The sequence below is a fragment of the Sus scrofa genome, chromosome 14 (genome assembly GCF_000003025.6).
Source record: "Sus scrofa isolate TJ Tabasco breed Duroc chromosome 14, Sscrofa11.1, whole genome shotgun sequence".
In the NCBI taxonomy this organism is placed as follows: domain Eukaryota; kingdom Metazoa; phylum Chordata; class Mammalia; order Artiodactyla; family Suidae; genus Sus; species Sus scrofa.
The window spans coordinates 10,985,026-11,007,757 of NC_010456.5; the positions used below are offsets into that span (position 1 = coordinate 10,985,026).

Here is a 22,732-nt window from a genome sequence, read left to right on the forward strand (position 1 = left end):
GCCTCGTGCTGGATGTAGAATTGGAATTTTTAGTTTTCAGTGTCAGACATTGCGGATTAGTGGGACCCAGAGGGTGTCTTGGTGATGGGTTTCGGTCTTCTGCATAATCTGGATCAGACACCTCTATTCTTTGAAATGTGCAAGAGACAGTATTTTCTGGGTCTGACCTGGAGTGCTTCAGTAAAGTGCAATACGAATGAAATGAAGCTTCAACACAAGTAGCCTGGCCTTTCTTTCAGCTAGATTACTGCCTCTAATCCCATCCTGAACAGAATGTTTGGATCTGCCACTGCCTGGGACACAAGGGTTAATAAAACTGATTCCTGTTTTCAGGGAACTTCACGTCTAACAGATGAGAGAGGGAGGTAAACATATAACCATACAGTATTCAAAAGATATAAGAGGCATCAAAGTATTGATGGAGTCAGGGGACTTGATATCTAAGCTAAGTTTAAAAGATTGTGTTGAAATTAATTCAACCAACCAGGGAGGAGCAACAAGCCAGGGAACTAAATCTGCAAAGGATGGAGATGTGGATGAATATGATTCATCTGCGAATGAATGGTAAGTGCAGGAATTGGTGAAAGAAAATAGTGGGAAAGGACCTTCCTCCTGGCCTTGGGTATTCCAACAGGAGGATGGAGAAACTGATGGGGCAAGTTTGTGGGAATAGACCCTTGAGGCCACGCTTGTCTTCTTTTACTCAGAAGCAGACCGTTCTTGGTGGCATAGTCACTGCCTCTGACTTTCTCAAGCACAGCATCTTCCCAAAGCCTCTGGGTGGAGCTTTGGTCTCCATGTTCATATTAGGGCAGTAACTTTCCAAAGGTTTGACCACAACCTTTAGTGAGAAATACATCTTATGCTATGACCTGGAACATACATACAGATCTAAAACTGAAACACAACTTCCATGAAACAATACCTCCATTCCTGCCTGGGATGGCTTTGGTATTTTGTTTTCTCTTTCCATTTCCATTTCCATTCTCTTCCATTTCTGTGTTTTTTATTTTTCTTAAGTTAAAGTGGCACACACTAAGTTGATATCATAATCCAATGAGTCATGCACCGCTCAGAGTTTGAGAAACACTGTCCCAGGATTCATAGCCTAGTTTGGAAGCGTCAAGAAGTAGTGACAGGCAGGAAGGAAGAACTTGGACTCTGGGAGCAAAACATCAGAAGTTGAAGTCTTGGTCCTCTCATTTATTCTGTGTGGCCTTGGGCAAGTGACTCCACCTTTCTACACCTCAGTCTCCTTGTCTGCAAAGTGGGGTAATAGAGTTGTGAGTTTTAAGTGGGTATATACACACACTCAGAGAATTGCCAGGCATCTAGTAAACGCTGCCTATGGGTTAGCTGTCCTCATCATCATCTCTGAGCCCTCCTGGTATGCTAGTCTAACAGGAAGCTAAATTGTAGTACCACTGGTGGGAGGAAAAAGGCAATACCAAAAGATTTATTTTACAAAGCTGTAAAAAACTACACAGTGAGGGGCAGGGTGGGGTAGTTCACACAGGCTGCCCCTCCCCTGACTCCTGTTTGCAGAGAGAGGAGGAGGAACACTCCTTTCCTAGCCAGGGTTCAGTTTTAGATAAAGTGACTATTGGATCTGAAATGATGCTCCCCCCACAAGCCCGGCCCGCCTTCCACTAATGAACATTTTATTTTCTCTACTTGTGATTATCTAACATCCCACACCCCTAAAATGAGGAGGACATCGTTTGGGTTTTCTTTTTTTTTTTTTTTTTTTCTGGTTTTTTAAGGGCCACACCCGCAACATATGGAAGTTCCAAGGCTAGGAGTCAAATAGGAGCTGTAGCTGCTGGCCAACACCACAGCCACCAGATCCAAGCCTCATCTGCGATCTACACTGCAGCTAACAGCAATGCTGGATCCTTAACCCACTGAGCAAGGCCAGGGATGGAGCCTGCATCCTCATGGATACTAGTCAGATTTGTTTCTGCGGCATCTCAAGGGGGACTTGCTTTTTTACTATGCCTCTTGGAACCACATTCAAATGTCATTCCATACAAAGGAAGATTGGATTCATTTTCTCATCAATTCAGGGCACTCAATCCAACAAGGGACAGCCTACAAAGAGCAGGTGGTTAAAAAGAAGAAGAAAAAGCAAGCAATGCCAAAGGCTGGCATGTTTCAGTCATCCTCACCCAGTGCCTCGGATGTTCTGATGGTAAAACTAAGGAACAAAATGAGCATCTGGCCCTTTGGCGGGGAGCGGAAGCCAAATTCTAGAACATTCTATCAGTTAGGCAAAGGACAAATTTGGGAAAATAAAAAAACTGGAGACTTGGAGTAAATGTTTCATTATTGGTCATGATGATCAAAAGATAATGGTTAACACACACACACACTCAGACCTCATCCCACTGCCTCAGGTGGAGGGCCCCACTCCCTGCTGGCGTCTCAGGCCACGCCCTGCAGTTCTCGCTCCACCCAGGACTCTGCCTTACCCTCGGAGTTCTACTGCCTGTTTTTAACTTCCCTCAAGGCGGTGCCCGGATGCTCACTGTGAAGAAAAGCCCGAGGACGTGACCCAGGCTGGGTTGCAATGTCCATGAGTCCTCTTCCATCTCCCTTTCCCAACCTCTCTCCTCTCCCCTCTCCCACCCCATCATTGTTCCCCTGAAACAAATAGGATGGCTTCACTGGTCAATTCTTTACATGTACAAACACCAAAAGCAGAGGAAACGCCCCTGGCCACCCCCCTCCCCCCAAACCCCAGTGCTGGGAGAGCAGCCAGCGGTGGGCGAGGCTGCCTCAGGAACTGCGGAGCTGCTGGAGCGGTCCGGCATTCTGGAAACCTCTGTGCCTCTGGGCTTTACCTGGAGGCCTCTTCCTTCAGCTCCTTGTTTTTCCGCACCTCCTCTGCGTGCTTGTCCTGGGAGACAAGGGAGAGAAAAGGGTGGGTCACACCGGCTTCTCCAGGGGTAAAGGGAGGCTGAGGGGCAGAAGAGCCAAAGCAAAGAGCATGGCCACCACTGGCCACCACAGGAAGTGACGAGGAGGGTCTGCAAAGGCGTCCTGAGAAGGGGCAGAAGGTGGCAGGGGAAGCTGGCAGGAGGCAGGTGAGCGAGCCTGCTGGTGCAGCCACAGGATGCTCTAGACTGGGGCCAGCCTCCTTCAGGGACTGACCTGGCAGGGGCCAGCAGCCTCTGCTACCCTCACCTGGCCGTCTGGGGTTTGCACTGATTACACTGCTTTAGTTAATATAAGGAGTAGCTCAGTGTAGCTTATGCCAGAAGAGCAGGGAGAACGAACAGGCTTCACTGTGAGTGGTCCCTACACACAGGCAACTGGCTGGCCCTTGTGTTTCCTGTCCATCTCCTTAGTGAGAGTTGTCTTAAGCCCCTTGATGAAAGGTGAGGGCTTGTAAACTATAAACTGAAGAATTTGGGGGAATGGCCAGCTCCACAAGTGTGGCAAGAGGACCCTCTTTTGTTTGCCAGCATCATCAAGCCAAAAGATGGGAGCTGACTTCAAAGGCCCATCAGCTGTGTGGCCTTGACCAGTTCACTTCATGGATCAGGCTGAGTTCTTGGTCTATAAAGAGAGGGGCGTGGATGGGAAACTCTTCAACCTGTAGGATTCTGTGATTTTTAGTGCTCACTTGGCTTACTTTGGTCTGCCTTACAAGATAAGCATTTATCTGCTCTTCATTTCTATATCTAGGGTCTCTATTGGATGGTGGCTTCCTTGTAGGCAGGGAGTAAGCCTTCTCCTCTTTGTACCTCCCAGTTCCTCATATGGTACCTTGTGTGTGGTAGGTGCTACATCAGTTCTGTTTCTGCCAGAGCCTGGCATCATCTCTCTAGATACCATCACATGCAGATATCCAGAATCAGCCTGGAGGCTACACACTGAGGCAGTCCTGGTTCTCAGGATGTACCTTAAACTACATATATGTCCTTGAGAAACCCTAGAGCTTGCTATGGCCCTGGGGAAAGTGTGGGGAGTGGTACATGTAGGGCAGTGGTTCTCCACCTTGCCACGTATCAGCATGACCTGAGACGCTTGTTAAACTGAGGTTCTCAGAACCCTCTGCAGACAGCCCGGATTGGTGGGCCTAGAGTATGGTCCAAGGACCTGTAGTTTTAAACTTTACACCAGGTGAGTCTGGTGCAGCGGGTCGCTGATGACTCACACAAATACTGACACAGAGGCAGTGTTAAAGGTGTCTCTGGCCTGAGAATGCCACGCACCTATCTCTCATGCCTCCTCCTGTCTCCATCCATGGACCAAGATGAAGAGGGGTCAAGATCCCGGGGGAATGAGGCCCACCTGAATGTGTGCTCTGCCGTCTTGCTTCTTGGAGGCTTCAATCACCTCCAGAGCTCTTCCTCCAAACTCTGGACCCTCCCACTCTCTCCAGCTCAGAATCTATCCCCAGGTGAGCTCACTGAACAGAACCTAAGTTTCTGGACTCCCTTTCCATGGCCTCCAGTGGTCCCCTCTGACAAAAGGCCTGCAGGATGACTTCCCGCCAGCCTTCTTCCAATACACTGAAAGAGCCACCCAGACTCATATCTGAAGAACTGGGTTCTAGTCCCAGCTCCACCATTTAGTGGCTGTGTGATCCTGGGCAAGTCAATTGACCTCCTCTGACGTGGTTTCCTCCTCAGGAAAATAAGGATAACACCTGTCCTGCTTACCTCCTGGATTTCTTGTGAGGATAGGGGTATGATGAAATGAAAATGTTTTGCAGTCTTTCACATCCCATGTCATTGCTCTAACCTCAATATTTTACCTGAGTTTAGCCTGAGAGCCCATACTCTATCCTATCCCAATCTGATTTTTTTTCTTTCTTTTTTTTTTTTTTTGCTGGAAGAGTTTTCTCTCGGCCATCCCTCGATAACTGGATAACTGGGGAAGCCTGAAAGCAGACCCCAAACTCTTCCCTCCCATCCGATACATGATGGAGCCTTAATGCCCCTAGAAGAATGGAGAATAAGAGTGGAGAGGTTGCCACATGCTGGCCAGCTGAAGGGCCTAGGCAACATCCAGATGCCCTGTGAAGAAACCAGATCTTTCTAGTAGCTTTGCCAGGGGCCTGAGACTCTAGGTGGATGGGCAGGAAGGCATGGGGACCACGCTGCTCACCATGGGACGAGGCCACCGATCGGGTCCTGGGAGTCACCGCGCAGCAGGCGGCGCCTGGAAATAAAACACAGAGCTGGAGCTCTCCCAGGAGCTGCAGGAGAAACTGGGGCAGCCTTGAGACTCAGGAAATGAGGCCAGCATGTTCTCTGCAGAACGGGCTGTTATTCTGCTGACACGTGGGACCAACCCCAGTCTCTCACATTTCTCATATGTAGGTGACACCATTGGGTTTATCGACAAAAGGTAGAATATTGGAAAGACCAGTGACTCATTCAGTCCATATCAAGAGGTTTGGAGAGGATCGTGTTTCCTACTCAACAGACAACTCAGCTCACCATGCACTTGGCTTAGAGCCAAGAGCTCAAATCAGCATCTTTCATTAAATCGAATTGGTCCATTCAAGGATGAAGCCGGGACTGTACAGCTGCAAGTTCATCTCAACTCTCCTGCATTAGGCAGGCTTTCTCTAGGAGACAAGAGGTCTACTCTCCCTAAGACAATGAGAAATTTCAGCTGTACAGCTGTGCTGCACATCCCCCAAGGAATTCCAAAGCTGGACTCATGTTTCTTGCCTGTGACTTCCCAAATCATCCCTTGGAACTCCCTAGGATCTAGCCTAATGGAAATATTCCTGCCCAAAGCTGTTTGCTCCCTGAAATGACATGCATGCCCATTATACTTGCCGTGAAAGGAAAAGCACGTCTCAGAAGCCTCCTCTATGATCCAAGACCACTTACCTTCTCTTGCAGCCGTTCCAACATGGCAGCGAGGTGGGCCTCCCGGTTCTCCTTATTGGATTCCATCTTCTGGGCCAGTTTTTCCTTAGCCATCTTGATGAAGTTGTTGTTCTCCTCAATGGCTTTTTGGATCACCTCCCTTTCATGTTCTCGTTTCTCTGCCAGGTGCTTCAGGAGCTCAGCTTCCTGGTACTAGAGGAGCACAAGGGAAGAAGAGGCCCCTGAAGGTCAGCCTGCCAGGGGTACTTCTACCATCGTGACTTAAGAGCTCCACATCCAGAGCGCTTGCCTCCCTAAGCCAGGTCCCCTGGTCCATTGGCAGGAAGCAAGGACAGTTCCCAGATTCTCCCACTACACCCTCAGTCTTCTTTTTCTCACTGCCAGCATTCTTCATTCACCCTTTCACAAATACTAAGTGACCAGAGACTATGTACTGGCCACTATTCTAGCAACTTGGGAAAGAAGAAAATCTAGTAGAGAGAAGACATTTAAAAATAACTCTAACCCAAGCTGGCATGTGACATGTGCCTTGAGAGGTAGAAAAAAAAAGTGCTATAGGATTTCAAGGATGATCATTTTCTGCTTCAAAGAGGAAGAAAAGCTTACATAGAAATGACAGAAGATTTGGGCCATAAGAACTAGTAAAAAGCAAGGAAGACTCAGAGAGGAGTGAAATTATACCATGTCCTGGTCTTCTTCCTCCTCCCCCAATTAAGGACCCATTTCCTAAATTGTCTCAACTTTTCTTACATCCTGAGTGTCAGTCAGTGTCTCACCTCATCACTGTAAGGTCCCTTCTTGGAGTTATGTAATGCAGTGCCTCATCCCCCAACCCAGCTCTCAGAGACTTGCAGTGTTTACGTCTTTGTTTCCATACATGATGCCTCATTCTCCACCTTGTACCTGGGAGGTGCTGCCTCCATAGCTGTAGGTTGATGGCAACTTGACCCCAGCTCAGAACCACCTCCTGTCTTCTCCAGCTCCCTACCCCTCACACTCAGAAAGGACAGCACTCACCTTCCTTCGCTCCTCAGCTGCTTCCAGTTTCTTCTGGATTTCTTCCAGTGATGGGTCTCGCCGTCTGGGTAGGGAGGCATTGAACTCGGGCACCCCATCAAAGGAGGGCGGCTTCAGGATGACTTCAAAGGACTGGCCTGAGGTGCATTTATTCAGCTCAATGACTTCCATGTCAGAAATTACACACCAGTTCAGGTCCACCGTGTCCGCTGCAGAGAGCAGAAAAGGGGCTGCTCACCCCCCTGAAAACCATACTGACCCCACAAAACAGGCACCCATACATGGGAGGTCTGGGGTCCCCACGGCCAACCAACGACCAGAGCTCTGGGTCTGCCCCCAACATGGCCTTGATGTCACTGGGCTCTGACAGGGCTGAAGGAGTTGGGAGGCACAGGGACAGTCTCAGACTCTTAACGGCAGGGGCCCTGGGATATGGGATTTCTCATAATGGCTGTAGCAACTGCTTCTGCTTTCGCTTCTACCACAAGCTTTCTCCTGCAGCAGTGCCCTGGTTCACACGACCCCGCAGTGATGCCCCTACTCACCGCCCCCACCTGTCCACGCCTCTCCCTCTCAGTCTGACCGCCTGGCCTGTGGACACCTCTCCCCTGCTCCCTCCTACCCTGCTCTCTTCTTTCTCTCCAGTCAGCACTGTCCCTCCGCTGGCTTTCATCTTTCCTCCTACACTGTCGCCCACACCAGCCTAAACGGAAAAAACAATCTCAGGTGACCCGAGCACTCCCATGGCTCAACTCCAGACCAAACCCATTCCTTCCTTGAAAGCCCCAGGAAATTAAGAGGAGACCTGTTCCCTGACCCCCCAGCCCCTCCGCCCCCCCCCTGCCATCAGGACATGGCCATTCAGTACTCCCTGCCAGTGTCCTAGGACCCGAGTGGCATGGCTATCTCAGAGCCCACTTGGGGGGCTGAAGGGCGCAAGTCCCCTTCCCACCCCTGGACCCGCTCAGAGCAGGTTTCACCCTTCCCTGCGGAAACCTGTGGACCGGGGCTTCTGGTAATTTATACCATGACTGCCCCACAGGCAGACTGTTGGTCTACTCCGCCTCTGCGTCCTCCACCACATCCATTCATTACACGAATGAACAAAAGCAGAGATCAGAGAGCTCTGTGGAGGGTCTGACTCAGACCCCCCCAGCTGCTGCCCACTCCCGCCCCCGGCTACAGCCCCACCCCCGCCTTCGTGCAGTGCTTAGACCCTCAGATTCAGCTTTGGTGATTTTACTGACTCAAGGGGGAAAACGTGACATGGGGTGAAGATTTTCGGGGCATTGCGGTGGGGGTGCTGGCCTCCTGGATACAGGCCACAGGAAGCCTCCATCCTCACACTCCCAGGGGTAGCTCTCATGTACCTTCATATTTATAGGATGACTTATTCAGGGGATCGGCCAGGAAGCAGGAGCAGAACAGGGACACCAGGGGGAGCTCCTTCATCTTCTCTTTGTAGGCTGTGGAAACATCCAAAAGGTGACAATGTGATCCCCTTTCTGGCCTCAGAAGCTAGCATCTGAGGTGCAGGTTTGGGTGCCTGAGCAGCTGGGGGCTCCCAGGCTCCACAGAGGCTCCCAAACCACCCACACCCCCCTGTGGCTGGGGACTCAGCCCCTTTTTGCCCTGAGTAGCTCTGTCTAGGATGCGTGTGTGTGATGCGGACCCATTCTGCCCATGAGAACCTGAGTCTTCAGGGCACCCAGAGGACCCCATCTTCTCTCCAGCACATCATCTCTCTCCACAGCACTGGATGCAGAGGGCCCACAGGTATGGACCCCAAGTACCAGTGCCCTTGCCCCAGCCTGGCACCCTGGACCTCACTCTCTACCTCCCCACACGTGCCACAGCTCTTCCATTCCTTTTGCTCCAGGAGACAGGAAACCCACACTCCATTCTACTCAGAGAAGTTGGCAGTGCCACCTCCATCCCTGCGGTCCTGCCCCTCGCTGGGTACCAAAGTCAGGCTCTGAGCCTTCCCTGACCATCCCAGCGCAGTAGTCAAAGCCAGCGAGGCTGGTGTCCCATGAGGGCTGGAGGGGTCCCCCCGTCCCCAACCACCATCTGGCCTCTCTGCATCTGAGGAGGATTTGGAGACTGGAAGTCACATGTTAGAGCTGATACACTGAGTCCAACCCCTCCTCCCTGGCCCTGGTGTGCACCCCCGGCCAGTCCCACCCCCACTGCCCTGAGCTGCCCCTCATTTCCTTTCACAAATTGAAAACATAATTAACTGCAAAAAGAATCCATGGGCACTGTAGAAACTTTTTTGAAGACACGCAGATGAATTAAAGGAAAAAAGCTCATCTGTGATCCCACCCAGATGATAACCTCTTGGAACCCTCAGGTGTCTTCCCTATCAGCCTTTTTATCTTTTCTGTGCATACGTCGGTTCAGACATGTGTGTACAGAAATACCCTCCACTGTGGTGCCCCATCCCATAAACAGTTTTGCACCTACCAGCGAGGGTCATGTTTTCTGGAATGTGAAAGCTGAGTTCTAGTGAAAGTCGGGTAGGTCTGCTGCCAGCTCAGGACACTGTCCCAGATCTGAGAAACAGAGCATTTTAAGCTGAAAGGTTATTTGCATAAGGAAGGCCTTTGTACAACCTAGTGGGCAGGGCGGGGGTGGGGGGGAGAATCCCAGGAGCGACCTCCTCTGCCCCCACCTCAGGCCATCCCCCCTCCCCAAACACTGACACCCATCTTCCACGTTACCCCAGTCAAGTTCAGAGTCCAAGCACTAATGAGGGTTTCATAATTGGCTTCCCAATCTCAAGACCCCCCGAGGACCAAGCACAGGTTTCCTCAAACTCAACATATCAATGGATGTTCCTCTGTTTCCCTGTGCAGCTCTGTGGCCTGGCCCAAAGCCAAGGTTAGGGTGAGAGACAAATGCTAAGTCAGAATCACCTGGGAGGTGTTCGCAAAGTAACTCTGTGTCCAGAATTTCTCCCTATACCCACCTTGGACCTTCCTGCCCAGACCCTTATGATACTGGACAGAGGATGGCAAAAATCCCTCTTCAGATACCCCCTCCTTCTCTCCCCCAAGAACCACTGTCCTAAGTGCTCCTTGACGCCCTCTAAGACAACTGAGGACCATAAAAAGAGACAAACCCCAAGGAACCATGTGATCTTTATAGGGTGCATGCAGAGATGGAAACTGGCATTTGCAATTCCTGCAAGAGCACAGGGACAGGGATCCAGACTCAGCCTGGAGCCTCCTGGTGTCGGCAGGACCAGAAGTGAGTCTTAAATGATGAGTCAAAATTTAGCAGGAGACAGCAGGGAGGGCAGGCTGCCCAAGCAACAGTGTATGCTAAAGTCAGGATGGGAAAGCTCCGTCTCTATGGGGGTCTCAAGCTGGTTCATGCTGGACCAGAGAGTGTGAAGAAGGAGGTGAAACAAGACAGGCAGGGAGGGAGCAGATTGGGAAGTGTGTGGGGGAAAGCAGGTGACAGGACTTTACTGAAAACTACTATTTGATGGAGTGGAATAGCCAGCAGTGAGCAGCTGTCGTGGGAGCCGCTTGACCACTGGCTATGATGGTTAATTTTTGTGTCAATTTTTTTCTTCTTTTTAGGGCCACACCCACGGCATATGGAGGTTCCCAGGCTAGGGGTTGAATTGGAACTGCAACTGAGGCCTATGCCACAGCTTGTGGCAATGCCAGATCCTTAACCCACTGAGCGAGGCCAGGGATCAAACCCACGTGCTCAGGGACACTGTGTCGGGTTCTTAATCCACTGAGCCGTAATGGGAACGCCATTTTTTTTGTGTCAACTTGATCAGGCTAAGGAACGTCTGGATAGCTGCTGAAGCTCATCCTTGGGTGTGTCTGTAGAGGATGTCTCTGGAAGAGAGGAGCATTTGAGTTGAGAGACTGAGTAAAGGTTATCCTGCCCAGTGTGGGTGGGCATCTCCCAATGCATTGAGGGCCGGAGAAGAACAACAAGATAGAAAAGGGGGGAATTTTCTCTCTTGGCTTGAGCTCAGACATCTGCCTTCTCCTGCCTTCAGACCTGGAGCTCGTGGGTCTCTGGCCTTGATATGTGGACTAGGTTTACACCACTGGCCTTCTTGGTCCTTCAGCTTGCAGGTGGCTGATCATGGACTTCTCAGCTCCCATTCTTGCATGAGCCAATCCTTCCTAGTTTATCCCTTTCTATGCGTATCCCAGGGGGTCTGCGTCTCTAGAGAACCTGGACAAATACAGCCACCCTCGGTGGTCCCTGGGCCAGCTGAGGGTGTCATGACCCTGCAGCCTCACTGCCTGCAACCTCACAAGGCAAAGGGACTCTGAGTCCAGCTCAGCACCCCTTTCCTTCCTTACTGTGGTGTTTTCCCTCAGGGCACCAGGGTCCACACTGGCTGGGGAGCAGATGGAGGCAGCAGGCTCCCCTCTGGCTTTAGGGCTGGACCAGCAAGGAATCAGACACAGACTTCCTCTCTCTCACAGCTGTCACCAGTCACTTCACATGTCCAACCTGGCTCTTAATTCTGCACAGAGTTGTGCAAAAACATAGGTACAGCCTCCAGCAAAAGAGAGTGTTTTAGAAATATTCGTTTCTTTTCCTCTGCCTTTTTCATCAGGGTCACTGCTGGGTACCACACACCTGCTTCCCAGTCCTCACCAGCCTCACAGGTAAGGATGGTGGACCCTCGCAGAGTTTGTGTGGCTTGCTCAGGGTCATGCTAGAAAGTGGAAAAGCGGAGATTTGAAGCCAGGTCAGCTGGCTTTGAAGGGCTCTGTTCCCTGCAGGTCTGTGTATTCTTCCCCTGCTGCTCTGGAGCCAGAGGCCCCTGCCATGCCCCTCCTGATGCAGCACAATGGGCTTCTCTCCTCCGAGTCAAGCTGATCCTGGCAGTCCCTGAACAGGGAGGGGGTGCTGAGTGCCCGGACGCGACGTCTCTTGTCAGGAGGCTGCCTTCTGCACCATCTCCCACTCATGACCAGGCTGAATGATGTGGCGACTGGCAGAGGGAGTGAGGCCTTGCCAGGAGAGGGCATGCCCTCGGACATTAACCTGGGTCACGGATCAGAAATGGGGCTCCAAAGAGGAAAGAGGAGACAGAAAAGGACATCCTGAGAAAGAACAGATGGAGCTGGGCTTTTTTTGTACGACGGCTGACAAGACAGGCAGCATCAGCTTTGCTTTTAGATGAAGAACCTAAGGCTCAGAGACGTTAAGACTCTTAGATAAGGTCACACAGCTAGTTGGTGGTAGAGCTGGCTCTAGGATGCAGGTTGTCTAACTTAGAAGCTCTTCCCTGTGACCAGTGAAGGGATTGGTGAAGAAAATAGCTGTTGACTAACTGCTGTTTCCTCCATGCTTCTGGGGACTCAGGGAAAACCCATCTGGCCTCAGGATATGATTTAATGAAAAATATGTAACAGGTATTTTCTACACATCAATGGAAGATATTACACTAGGAGCTTTAGGAGCAGGAGGAAGTAGGTAGAAGACACAGGTCAGAGAGGCAGAGAACGGAGACGGGGCAGGGAAGAGGTGATATCCTAGAGATGGGGAGAGGTGTACATGGCCAAGAGATTTGCTACCGAGAGCTCTGTTTCACAGAGTCGGAATCTGCCTCATTAAAAATGTGTATTTATAGAGCATCTACATTGTGATAAATGCTTTCACTTTAATTTTCATCAGAACCTTGTGATTTAGGAATTACTGGCCCTGATTTATAGAGGTGTGAATTGTGGCTCAGAGAGGCTAAGTGACGTTTCCAAAGTCCACTCAGTGTAGTGGGTTGAATGATGCCCCCCAGTAAGATATGTCCACATCCTACTTCCCACCATTTGGGAATGTGACTTTCTTTGGAAAGGGTCCTTGCAGATGTAATTAAGTTAAGGATCTCAAGATGAAATCATTCTGTATTATCTGGGTGGCACCTAAATCCAATGACAAGTGTCCTTATAAGAAACATACAGGGGAGAGATGCACAGAGAGAAGAGGCCACAGGAAGATGGACACAGAGTGAGTTCCCATTATGGCTCAGTGGCTCAGTGCTAATGAACCAGACTAGGATCCATGAAGATTCAGGTTCCATCCCTGGCCTCACTCAGTGGGTTAAGGATCCGGCATTGCCATAAGCTGTGGCGTAGGTTGCAGATGCAGCTCAGATCCTGCATTGCTGTGTTGCTGTGGCTGTGGCGTAGGCTGGCAACTGTAGCTCCAATTCCACCCCTTGCCTGGGAACTTCTATATGCCGCACCTGTGACCCTAAAAAGAAAAAAAAAAAAAGATGGACACAGAGGTTGCAATAATCTGCCACAAGCCAAGGGATGCCTGGAACATTGGAAGCTGGAAAAGGGTGAGGAAGATACTCCCCTGGAGCCTTTGTAGGAGCGTAGCCCTGCTGACACTTTCCTTCTCAGACTTCTGGATACCAGAAGTGCCAGAGAATAAATTTTTGTCCTTATAAGCCACTAAGTTTGTGATGATTTGTTACAGCCACCACAGGAAACTAATACACTCAATAGGTACAGAGTCAAGGTTCAAGTCTATGATTATCTCACCTTATCTCAGCTACCATGTTTATACATGGTCTGATTTGTGTATGTGGGCTTGTGGCAACACAGTGCCCTTATAAATCCTCAAGCCAATAGTCATATCATTTCTAATGCACTCAAGACCCAAAAGAACATTCTGAGAAAGGATATAAAGGGATGGAAGGAAGGGGCAGAGCTGGGATTTTCATTCTAGATCCCATCTCTGTCTTTGGATTATGCTACTAGTACAAAAAGATTCATCTGGCAGCACCAGCTTGGGGGAAAGATTAGGAGAAGAAAGCTGGAACCCAAGACAGGCACAGAGTACTGCGAGCCTGCCTAGATGAGTTACGCCCTGGATCGTTTGCATCCCTCACGACACTGTTTTCCCATTTGCAAACTGGTCCATACACTTAGCCCAGCTCCAGCATCTAAGAGTCTGTGTATGGAAAAGCAAGTCATCACAAATGTTTGTTGATGGGTCGAACCATTAGTATAATTGGTAAAATTAATTAGTTAGAGACAACTCCACTAAGCAGAGCTCCAGGTCATCTGAAGACAAGATGCAGAATGAGTGAGTCTTGGTGGGAGGTGGTGGCAACTGATAGTGAAGGTCCAGAATCGGGCTGTTTACAGAGGAGAGATCTCACAGTGGCTCAGTGAGGGAAATTATCTAAGGTGAAGAGATCAGAGCCCACAGTTTCCCCCAGAACACGAGAATGTCAGAGATGGGAAGAGCTGGCCATTATTAGCTAAGTATCCTCAACTGGGGAGGACCTCACTCCCAGGAATTATGTGGGATTTTTTGAGAACCTTTTGATTGGGGTTTGATGCTACAGGCATCAATGGTATCAGGTATGCTAAATGCCCTACCTTGCATGCTATAATTCCACACAATCAACAGTTGTCCCTTCCATCATGCCAAGATGCGTCTCTCTGGGGACTAGAGATCCAGAGGTCACACTGAGTTGCTAGCAGGGATGGGACCAAGTCTGTGGATTCCAATGTCAGCGCCCTTCCCCTTCATAATGATCCCTTCTCTCTTCCCACGCACCAGGAACAGCCCACATAGGGGCCACTGCAGCAGCCGATGGGGACAGAGGTGCAGAAGGACTTTTTCTTTAGGAGACCAGAAATGGTGAGCCATGCCCTGAGGTTTTCTATAACACAATCAGTGGCCAAGATCATCCAGCTCTCAGAGGCTACATGGCCATTTACTGGGTGCTTGCTTGACCTCCAGAGGCATCTCTAACTGTTCACATGGCCCCGAGTAGGCAAGCATTTGATTTGTCACTGTAAGCACTACCCAGATAATGCCATCAGGATGTGTCAAATCCCACGTGGACTATTTTTGAGAGAAAAGAAGCCAATGCACACCCAAACAGCTTGAAGAGAGAAGTCCCTGGCAAGAGTGTTCAGGGAATAAAAGAACTCTGGCACAGAAACCAGGGCATAGAAGCACCAAGTTCTGATCCAGGTCCTTTAGCCATGGTCAGGTCAGGAAGTTGGCTCTTTAGGCTCATGCCAATTATCAGTCTTGATTTTTTTTCTTTTTTTTTTTTTTTTTTTTTTTAGGGCTGCACCCACAGCATATGGAAGTTCCCAGGCTAGGGGTCGAATTGGAGCTGTATATGTGACCTTCAGCACACCACATGACAACACCAGATTCTAACCCCACTGAACAGGGCAGGATACTAATTGGGTTCATTACCACTGAGACACAATGGGAACTCCTAATTATCAGTCTTTTTAAAAGTCCTGCTGGAATTACAATGTTTACATGAAAGAAGCTGCACGAGATCCCCAAATGTCATGGAATCCTATCATGTCCACACAGTGGCTCTGGTTATTATTTATTACAGACCACAGGACTCTGACTGGCAGCCATGTGGCTTATCTGGGTTTTTTTTTAAGGAGATGAATTATTTTTTCATGATTGTGGTTTTCATCCTTTCCACAACACTTATTGAATATTTAATTCCATGCCACACCCTCAGCTAGGTCCTAAAATAACCACATGGGGTTTTCAATAATGAAAAAATGAAATGGGTCCCCGCGGTGGGGAATTTGGAGACTCTGGAAGTTTCTGCTGGCCTTTGGCAATTCTCTGGCAGTAACAAGGACCATGTTACAAAGGCAGAAAGGGTAGATATTAGAGCCCAGGTCAAGAAGGGACTATTACAACTCACAGAGGGACAAGGGACAAAGCAGAATATAGTCATCTGTCCAGACCAGGGGGGGGGATCTGTTCCAGGACCCCCTCGGATACCAAAATACATGGATGCTCAAGCATGGGACAGTCAAACAGCTGTCCATGGATGCAGAACCTGCAGATGCTGAGGGCTGACTCTCACGTGGCATTAACTTACTTTAGGAAACTGGCGCTTGTCTTACCAGCCCACCCCCGACACCATCACTGGTTTCCTTCTGAGGCTTCAAGAGGAAGAGATGGTGGGAACCATGGTCAAGAGCAACATCCAGGCAGCCTGTAACGGGCTGAGAAATGTAGCTTTGTTTCCTATAAATGGTGTTCTGGGAAGTAAGGTGTCACCTGTTGGCAAACATGGTGCTCTGGTGGCCTCAGTCTGAGGATCCCCTCCTAGCTGCAGTCAAAGGAGGAAGATTAAGTCTGGATAACTGACAACCCCAAATATCCACAATGATGGCACTTTCTGGGCTAATTTTATTTTCTATTCAATACACACAGAAGAATCAACATATTCGAAGGAAAAATCAGGGACATGGGCATCTGTACAGGGTCACTGGATGGAGTACAAGGGACTGTGACCCAGTGCTGTGTGAGGTCCCAGGGTCAAAGCCCTTAGGAGTCTCAGCACAAAGAACAAGACCCTGTAACCTTACTGCTAGTCACAATAGGAATGTTTTGTATTGCTTTAGAGCTTACCGAGCACATCAAGTGCATATGTATGCATATATGCCTCTTAGCTATAATGTTTGTTTGTTTGTTTTTGTTTTTGTTTTTGTTTTTTTTTGTCTTTTTAGGGCTGCACCCACGGCAGATGGAGGTTCCCAGGCTGGGGGTCTAATCAGAGTTGTAGCTGCTGGCCTACTCCACTGCCACAGCAACACCGGATCCTTAACCCACTGAAGGAGGCCAGGGATCAAACCCACAACCTCATGGATCCTAGTCAGATTCGTTTCCGCTGTGCCACAACGGGAACCCCTAGCTATAATGTTTTAATTAAAAATGTATTAACATCATATTTCAGAACATCTGAATGACAGAGAAAAGGAAACAAATCCCTGTCATGTTGCCACTTTTTGCTATTGGCATTCTAGGGTTTTTTTCTTTAATATCTATTATTTTTACATAGTTGTGATCTGGAGATATATATGTATCTGTATATAGATATATAGATATATCTTATCATCTCATTCTCTCTAAATCCTATCAATTAGATAGATACCCATTTTACAGATGACCAGTTCAGCTAGGCAACTCGATTTGCCTAGTTATATAAGTAGAAAAATGATAAAGATGGGATTTAAAGCAAATCTTATATTAAAAGTTCCATGATTCTCCCTCATACCTAAGGCCAACTGTAAATGTAGGTGAGATGACTGGTTTCCTGGGGTATGTATTTGAAGGGCACACAAAGACTTGCCTGTCCCAAAGCTGCCTTCCAACATGGGTGGCCCCGTCTCACCATTAACCTCTCTTTTGCATCAGGCATTGCCTCAGAATATTCCGTTAAAATCTACACTCATGACCTACCAAATGTAATACATTAAATCCTGTTCATATCAGCAGAGAACAAACAGACCTGTAGACCTTTCCAGGGGTGAAGCTCTCTTCCCATACATGGGAGGAGCCACAGAGATCTTTAGAATTTCCATTCACATCCTTTTTCAGATGAGGAGACAGAGGACTCCCAAGGGGCTTCCCAAGGTTAAGTAGGAGGAGAAGAGTCTGGTTTCTGGCCCCACATTTAGCAACGTTAAAGGGAAATTCTTCTTTTTCACAATATTACTTTTATTCCTTCGTTCTTTCACTCTTCCCCAATGCTTTCTACGTTTTACATCTTGTTTTTAATCTTTCAGTTAAAATCATTTATATATACAGGCATACCTTGGAGACATAGTGGGTCTGGTTCCAGACCACCAAAATAAAGAAAATCACATGAATTTTTTGGTTTCCAGGTGCATATAAAAGTTACGTTTACCCTATAATGTAGTCTATTAAATGTGCAATAGCATTGTGTCTAAAAAAATACTTCATTGTTAAAAAATGATAATTATCCATCATTTGACAACACCGGGTTGCCGCAAAACTTCAGTTTGTGAAAAACACCGTATCTGTGAAGCACAATAAAATATGCTATGCACGTCAGTTACATCAGATGAAGAACAAAATAGTATCTAAAGACTTTCTTGGTTAGATAAGAGCTTTCCTTACAAACCTGGTTTTGTCACAATGACTTGGATTTTCAGTTCTGGAGTATCCTTGATTTCTTTCTTACATTATTCATCCAACCAGTGTTTATGGAGAAACTATGATATACCCTGGGTGAAGTACTAAGGAGACATGCGGTGAGTAATTTAGTAGATCTATTCTCTGGCCTCAAGATATTTGACATTTGCATTCAGCTTTGCAAAGGTATTGATTCTAATTAGACAATGACTCCAAATTCTAGTGTTTTCTTTCTTGGTGATCATTATAAATAGTCTATCTATTTTGTGTGCTTTCATAAATAAAATTGAGTGCTTTAATTTGATAGATAAATTTTTGATAAATAAAATTTTCTGATTAGCTAGACTACTTCTGGAGTAATTTTTTTCTAGGCGAGGTTCATGGAATCCTTGCTGAGTCCTCACTTATCTGGTTTGGTGGCAGGTGCAAGAAACAGACAGACCTGTCCCAGGATCAATAGCCCAGTCATGTTTGTGCAGTCAACAGACAGTCTACCCACCTGTTTTCATGTACCTGGTCTAAACCCTGCTCCCTACGTGGTCTGGATTTCTGGGCCCTGGCCCCCAAATGATCCACTGGAACATTGCACTTTGCTCATCCCCTGTCCTCCTGGGTCCTTCACCCCAGAGTCTGCCCTCAGCTTCTTACTCTGGATCCACATTGCTGGTTTGTCCCCTGAACTTCTGGGTTCCTTGCAACCTTCATAAATTAGGCCGACCACCCCAGGCTCCTGTCTCCTCTTTCTATTCTCTCTTTGGCCTCCCACCACCCACTGCTGACAGCAGGACCCTAAGAGAGTGTACCCCATGTAGCAATCAGTCTGAATTGATGGAAAAGACCAGGAATATTTGGCAGAGAAGCAGGATAGGTGTATATGGAGAGGCAGGGGTGGCGTACCTTTATCTGTGTGTCTTCCTATCTTCCTTCTAGGACTAAAAATGTAAAAACCTGAAAAACGTTTTTTAAAATATCAGGGGAGGTTTCCTTCAGTTCTTAATCTTCCCCATAGAAAAGCAGAAAAAGTAAACTTTTCCCAAGACTATCACATCTCCAGATATAGCAAATTCTAATTTAATATGTAAATTAAATTATACATGATGCATATTTATTTCCCAGCCAAAAAAAAAAAAGAGGGGGCAAGAAGAAAGAGAATTTGGTTCCTAACAGAGCACTATAAAAATTACATTTTGCATGTTTTTAAATTTCCCCCTAAATTTCTATCCACTTTCCCCACCAAAATGTCTCATTTCTACCTACTCGTGACTTCAAATACAGAGAATTCTCTATCTCCAAGTGATAGTCTCCGGGTAAGTAGGAAATAATACAAAGTCATCAAGGGGGTTGGAGATGGGACCTTAGGAGTTCAGGAAAATGAAGCCTTTCTTTGGTGATGATCTTGATTTTTTTTAAATGTCCAAATATTTAAAATCAAGAACACAGTAGGATGACCTGGGAGTTTGGGGTTGGTAGATGCAAAGTATTACATTTAGAATGGATAAGCAATGAGGTCCTACTGTACATAGCACAGGGCACTATATCCAATCTCCTGGGATAGATCATGATGGAAAGTAATATAAAAAAGTATATATGTGTGTGCGTGTTTATATACATACTTATATATTTTAAAAGTGTATATATATAAAAGTATACATATATATAAAGTCACTTTGCTATACAGCAGAAATTGACACCACATTGTAAATCAACTACATTTTAATGTAAAAATAAAAATGAAATAATAAAACCAAGAGCACAAAAGATCTGAATTTTCCCAATTTATATGGTGGTTTCAGGTAGACACTCTCTCTTTAGTTCTCTTTACGTTCCTTTTTTACCGTGTCCGTCCTTCCTGTTCCACCCCCTCACCCTCTGGATCTCAGTTTGTGTCTCTACTGCTCTATTTTAAATCTTGCCAGTCAGCCCGCTTCTGTCTCATGGGGCCAATGTGGTTAAAGCGGCCTAGTTGGATGAGGGAGGGCAGCTAATCGGCCTTGGCCCTAGGATTTCTGCAACTGAGCCAGGATGAAATCTAGATATGAAGCTAGGATGCAAGACACTCCTGCTACACACCCCCCAACCAACGTCTGTTCAACGATCAGCTCCGCAGGGACCATATTAGACCAGACTTCTCTGTCTTTGATGGGTCCTTTAGAACAAAGTAACTCCCTAAAGAGACAGAGTTTTCCACTTAACACAATCCTTGGACCTTGGGCACGTATGTCGTACCTGAGACACTTATGAACAAAACTCTTCTCGTAAGAAGTTCACACTCTACGACATGGACGAATCTTGAGGACCCTATGCTAAGTGAAAAGAGCCAGTCACAAAGAGACAAATACTGTATGATTCCACTTATATGAGGGACCTAGAGCAGGCAGATTCACAGAAATGAAAGCTGAATGAATGTGCCAGGGGCTGGGCCTGGGAAGAATGGGGAGTTATTGCTTCGTGAGGACAGAGTTGCATGTGGGGAAAATGAAAAGTTCTGGAGATGGATGGTGCGATGGTGGCTCAGCCATGCAAGTGCTTGATATCACCAAACAGTACGCTTCAAAACATTTAAAGTGGTCGCACGTTATGTGTATTTTACCACACTCAAAAACTGTTTAAAAATTTTAAATGAAGTTCACAGCCTAGTAAGAGTTATCCATGGGCTTATAGTCTTATAGTTAGGAAAGTAATTCGAGGACACTTAGCCTCATATTTCTCAATCCTTTTTCTTACTGGAACCTAAAATAAAGAACTATGCTTTACATCATGATCTAATATGTATATGTCATGATATTAGCATATATATGCATATGTACACACACTCCATATACATACACACATATACAACTGAATATAAACATAAATATATAAATATAGTTCATTTATTTATAAATATAACAATATTTTAAAATACATTTATAATATTTTAATAACATATAATAATAAATTAAGCACAATCTATTTCTATTAAGCACAACTGAGAATAGGTAACTAAAAATGGTATAGGCAACATGACTATATGAGATGTGTTTTGACTTCTTTTCTACCCTATTTTATCCCTGTTATTAAAAAAAACCAAACGGCCACAATCCACAAAACTGATTTCAAAATCCACTAATAGGTCTCCATCTGCAGTTTGAAAAACACTGCTCCAGACCAAGCTCCAGCCCAAGGCTGGAATCTACTCTGTAGCTATCATGCTGGGTGGTCAAGTGGGTGGTATTCAACCAACTTCTGCTCGGATGCCTTCGCTCCCTACAGCACTCTGTGGTAGATCGTTCCAGCAGCTAAGGATCCTTGCCCACTTCAAACCTGTTTCAGGAGTGGCTGGGACCTGCTGCCAGGTGCTCCAGCTCTGATGATGCTAACTGGGCTTCAAGGAGGAGCCAGATGCCCAGCAGCCAAGTGGGGTTGCAGAGCGGGCAGAAGTCAGGGGGTCTGGCTGGCCCCAGGGGATGGGGCAGGGTCTCTGGGAGGCTCTCGCTCGGTCCTGTGGAGCTACTGATTAGACCTTCCCCCTCTGCCTCCTCCCAGCTCGCTCTGGCACCATGATTATCTCCTCAGCTGAAGGATGATCTCATTCCCAGGCACCCTGACTCCCCGCCTGGGAGACGTTCCTCCCCCTCGAGGGAGCCCTAGGGGAGACAGATTCCCCCACACCCCTCTCCAGCTCCCCCCACCACCACCTGACAGGACTCCAGCAGGCCACCACTAGCCATCCACCCCCCACTAATCTCTGGGTCTGGAGCAAGGGGGTCTCTCTGCCCAGAGTCTTTGGACATGAGGTGCCTGAATATTTCTGAGCCACCCAAGGGGGTCCTGGAGACCTGCCCTTTTCAGGACAATGAGGCTCCTCCACACCTGGCCATGCCTTCCAAGAATAACACAAAGGCAGCAGCACCACGTGGGGACAGAGCTGACCACTGGCCGTCAAACCCCTGGCTCTCGCAGATGAGGAGAGGACAATGCCTAAACTCCTGGTGAGGGCGGGGGTGCTGAGCATGAAGGGCCCCCAGCTGGACCACCAGCAAGGATCAGGGTGTGGCATGGGGGGGTTCCCATAGCCTTACAGCTGGCCAGCCCTGCCCAGGTAGGAGACCAGGTTGACCTCAGGGCGGGGCAGGGCGAGAAGAAAAGATGATCTCATTGTATCCTTAGAACCAAGGGAAAAAAAGTAGCCCCATGCAGAACAGAGGAAAAAGCAGAGGAAGATTCAAATGGAAAAGGGAAATAGAACAGCAATGGCTGAGAAAGGACACGTGAACCACAGGGCAGTTTCCAGCTTGAGAGGAATCGGGGGGTCGAGCTCCTCCAAAGAAAGCCAGGCTCTCAACAAAATCTTTCACCCTCAGCAACAAAACATTTTTATGCAGACAGAACTCACCAGGGACATCTGACCTGAAAGAAACTCTGGCAATTCCCACCCATCTTCTATCACCTGAGCTCTAGCATAGAAGAAATGCCTGGCGCCCACCCTCACCCCCTGCCAGACAGCATCATTTTCCCCTCACCCCATGACCCCCAGGATTTGACAAAGTTTAATTGATTGAGTGAAACCAAAAGGTGACACAATAGGGGCTAGACCCCTTGCTTCTCCTCTCTGCCGCTGCCAAGGTTTGTTTTTTTCTTTCTTTTGTCTGAAAAGCCTCAAGTCATTTGCATTCCATTTCTACTTACCTGCAGTCCAGTTAGAAGCGAGCTGCTGCCTTCTTCACTCCCTCAATTAGTGGTACCCTGGGCTTCTCTCCACATCAGCACCACTGCTCAGCTCTCGCCATGACATCACCTCCGAGCTCAGTGATTGGCCAGCAGTAGGTTGCTTGGCAATTGGACGGTCTCCTCTGGCGGAGCAGGGATTGCCTGAGTGAGTAACTCTTAACAGGCCAGAGAGTAGACGATGATGTCAGACAAATCCTTTGCTTTCCGTG

At 47.8% G+C, this 22,732-nt stretch overlaps 1 protein-coding gene across 6 annotated transcripts; it reads right to left on the bottom strand.

Annotated features, from left to right (window-relative positions):
* STMN4 (stathmin 4) lies at nucleotides 1,485–22,732 on the bottom strand. Of its 6 annotated transcripts, none has more exons than XM_021073164.1 (8): nucleotides 22,482–22,732; nucleotides 9,339–9,427; nucleotides 8,243–8,338; nucleotides 7,495–7,575; nucleotides 6,873–7,081; nucleotides 5,856–6,047; nucleotides 5,119–5,172; nucleotides 1,485–2,899 (listed from the first exon to the last, which is right to left on the bottom strand). In XM_021073164.1, exons 2-7 carry the CDS (start codon nucleotides 9,349–9,351, stop codon nucleotides 5,152–5,154), a joined length of 612 nt encoding a protein of 203 aa, XP_020928823.1. In that variant the 5' UTR covers nucleotides 9,352–9,427; nucleotides 22,482–22,732; the 3' UTR covers nucleotides 1,485–2,899; nucleotides 5,119–5,151. The 6 variants fall into 6 exon arrangements, with proteins under 6 accessions (XP_020928823.1, XP_013845728.1, XP_020928825.1 ...); XM_013990274.2 differs by lacking the exon at nucleotides 5,119–5,172 and adding an exon at nucleotides 18,711–18,761 and having other exon boundaries at nucleotides 22,482–22,567; XM_021073166.1 differs by lacking the exon at nucleotides 7,495–7,575 and having other exon boundaries at nucleotides 22,482–22,670.

Excerpts from the sequence above, each read along its gene's own strand:
- STMN4 (XM_001928135.5), bottom strand. Across the intron at positions 7,576-8,242 it reads GTCATCCTATAAATATGAAG|GCTGGTGTGGGCGACAGTGT; the intron begins GTACATGAGAGC and ends TTTTCCGTTTAG. Across the intron at positions 2,900-5,855 it reads TGGAACGGCTGCAAGAGAAG|GACAAGCACGCAGAGGAGGT; the intron begins GTAAGTGGTCTT and ends CTTGTCTCCCAG.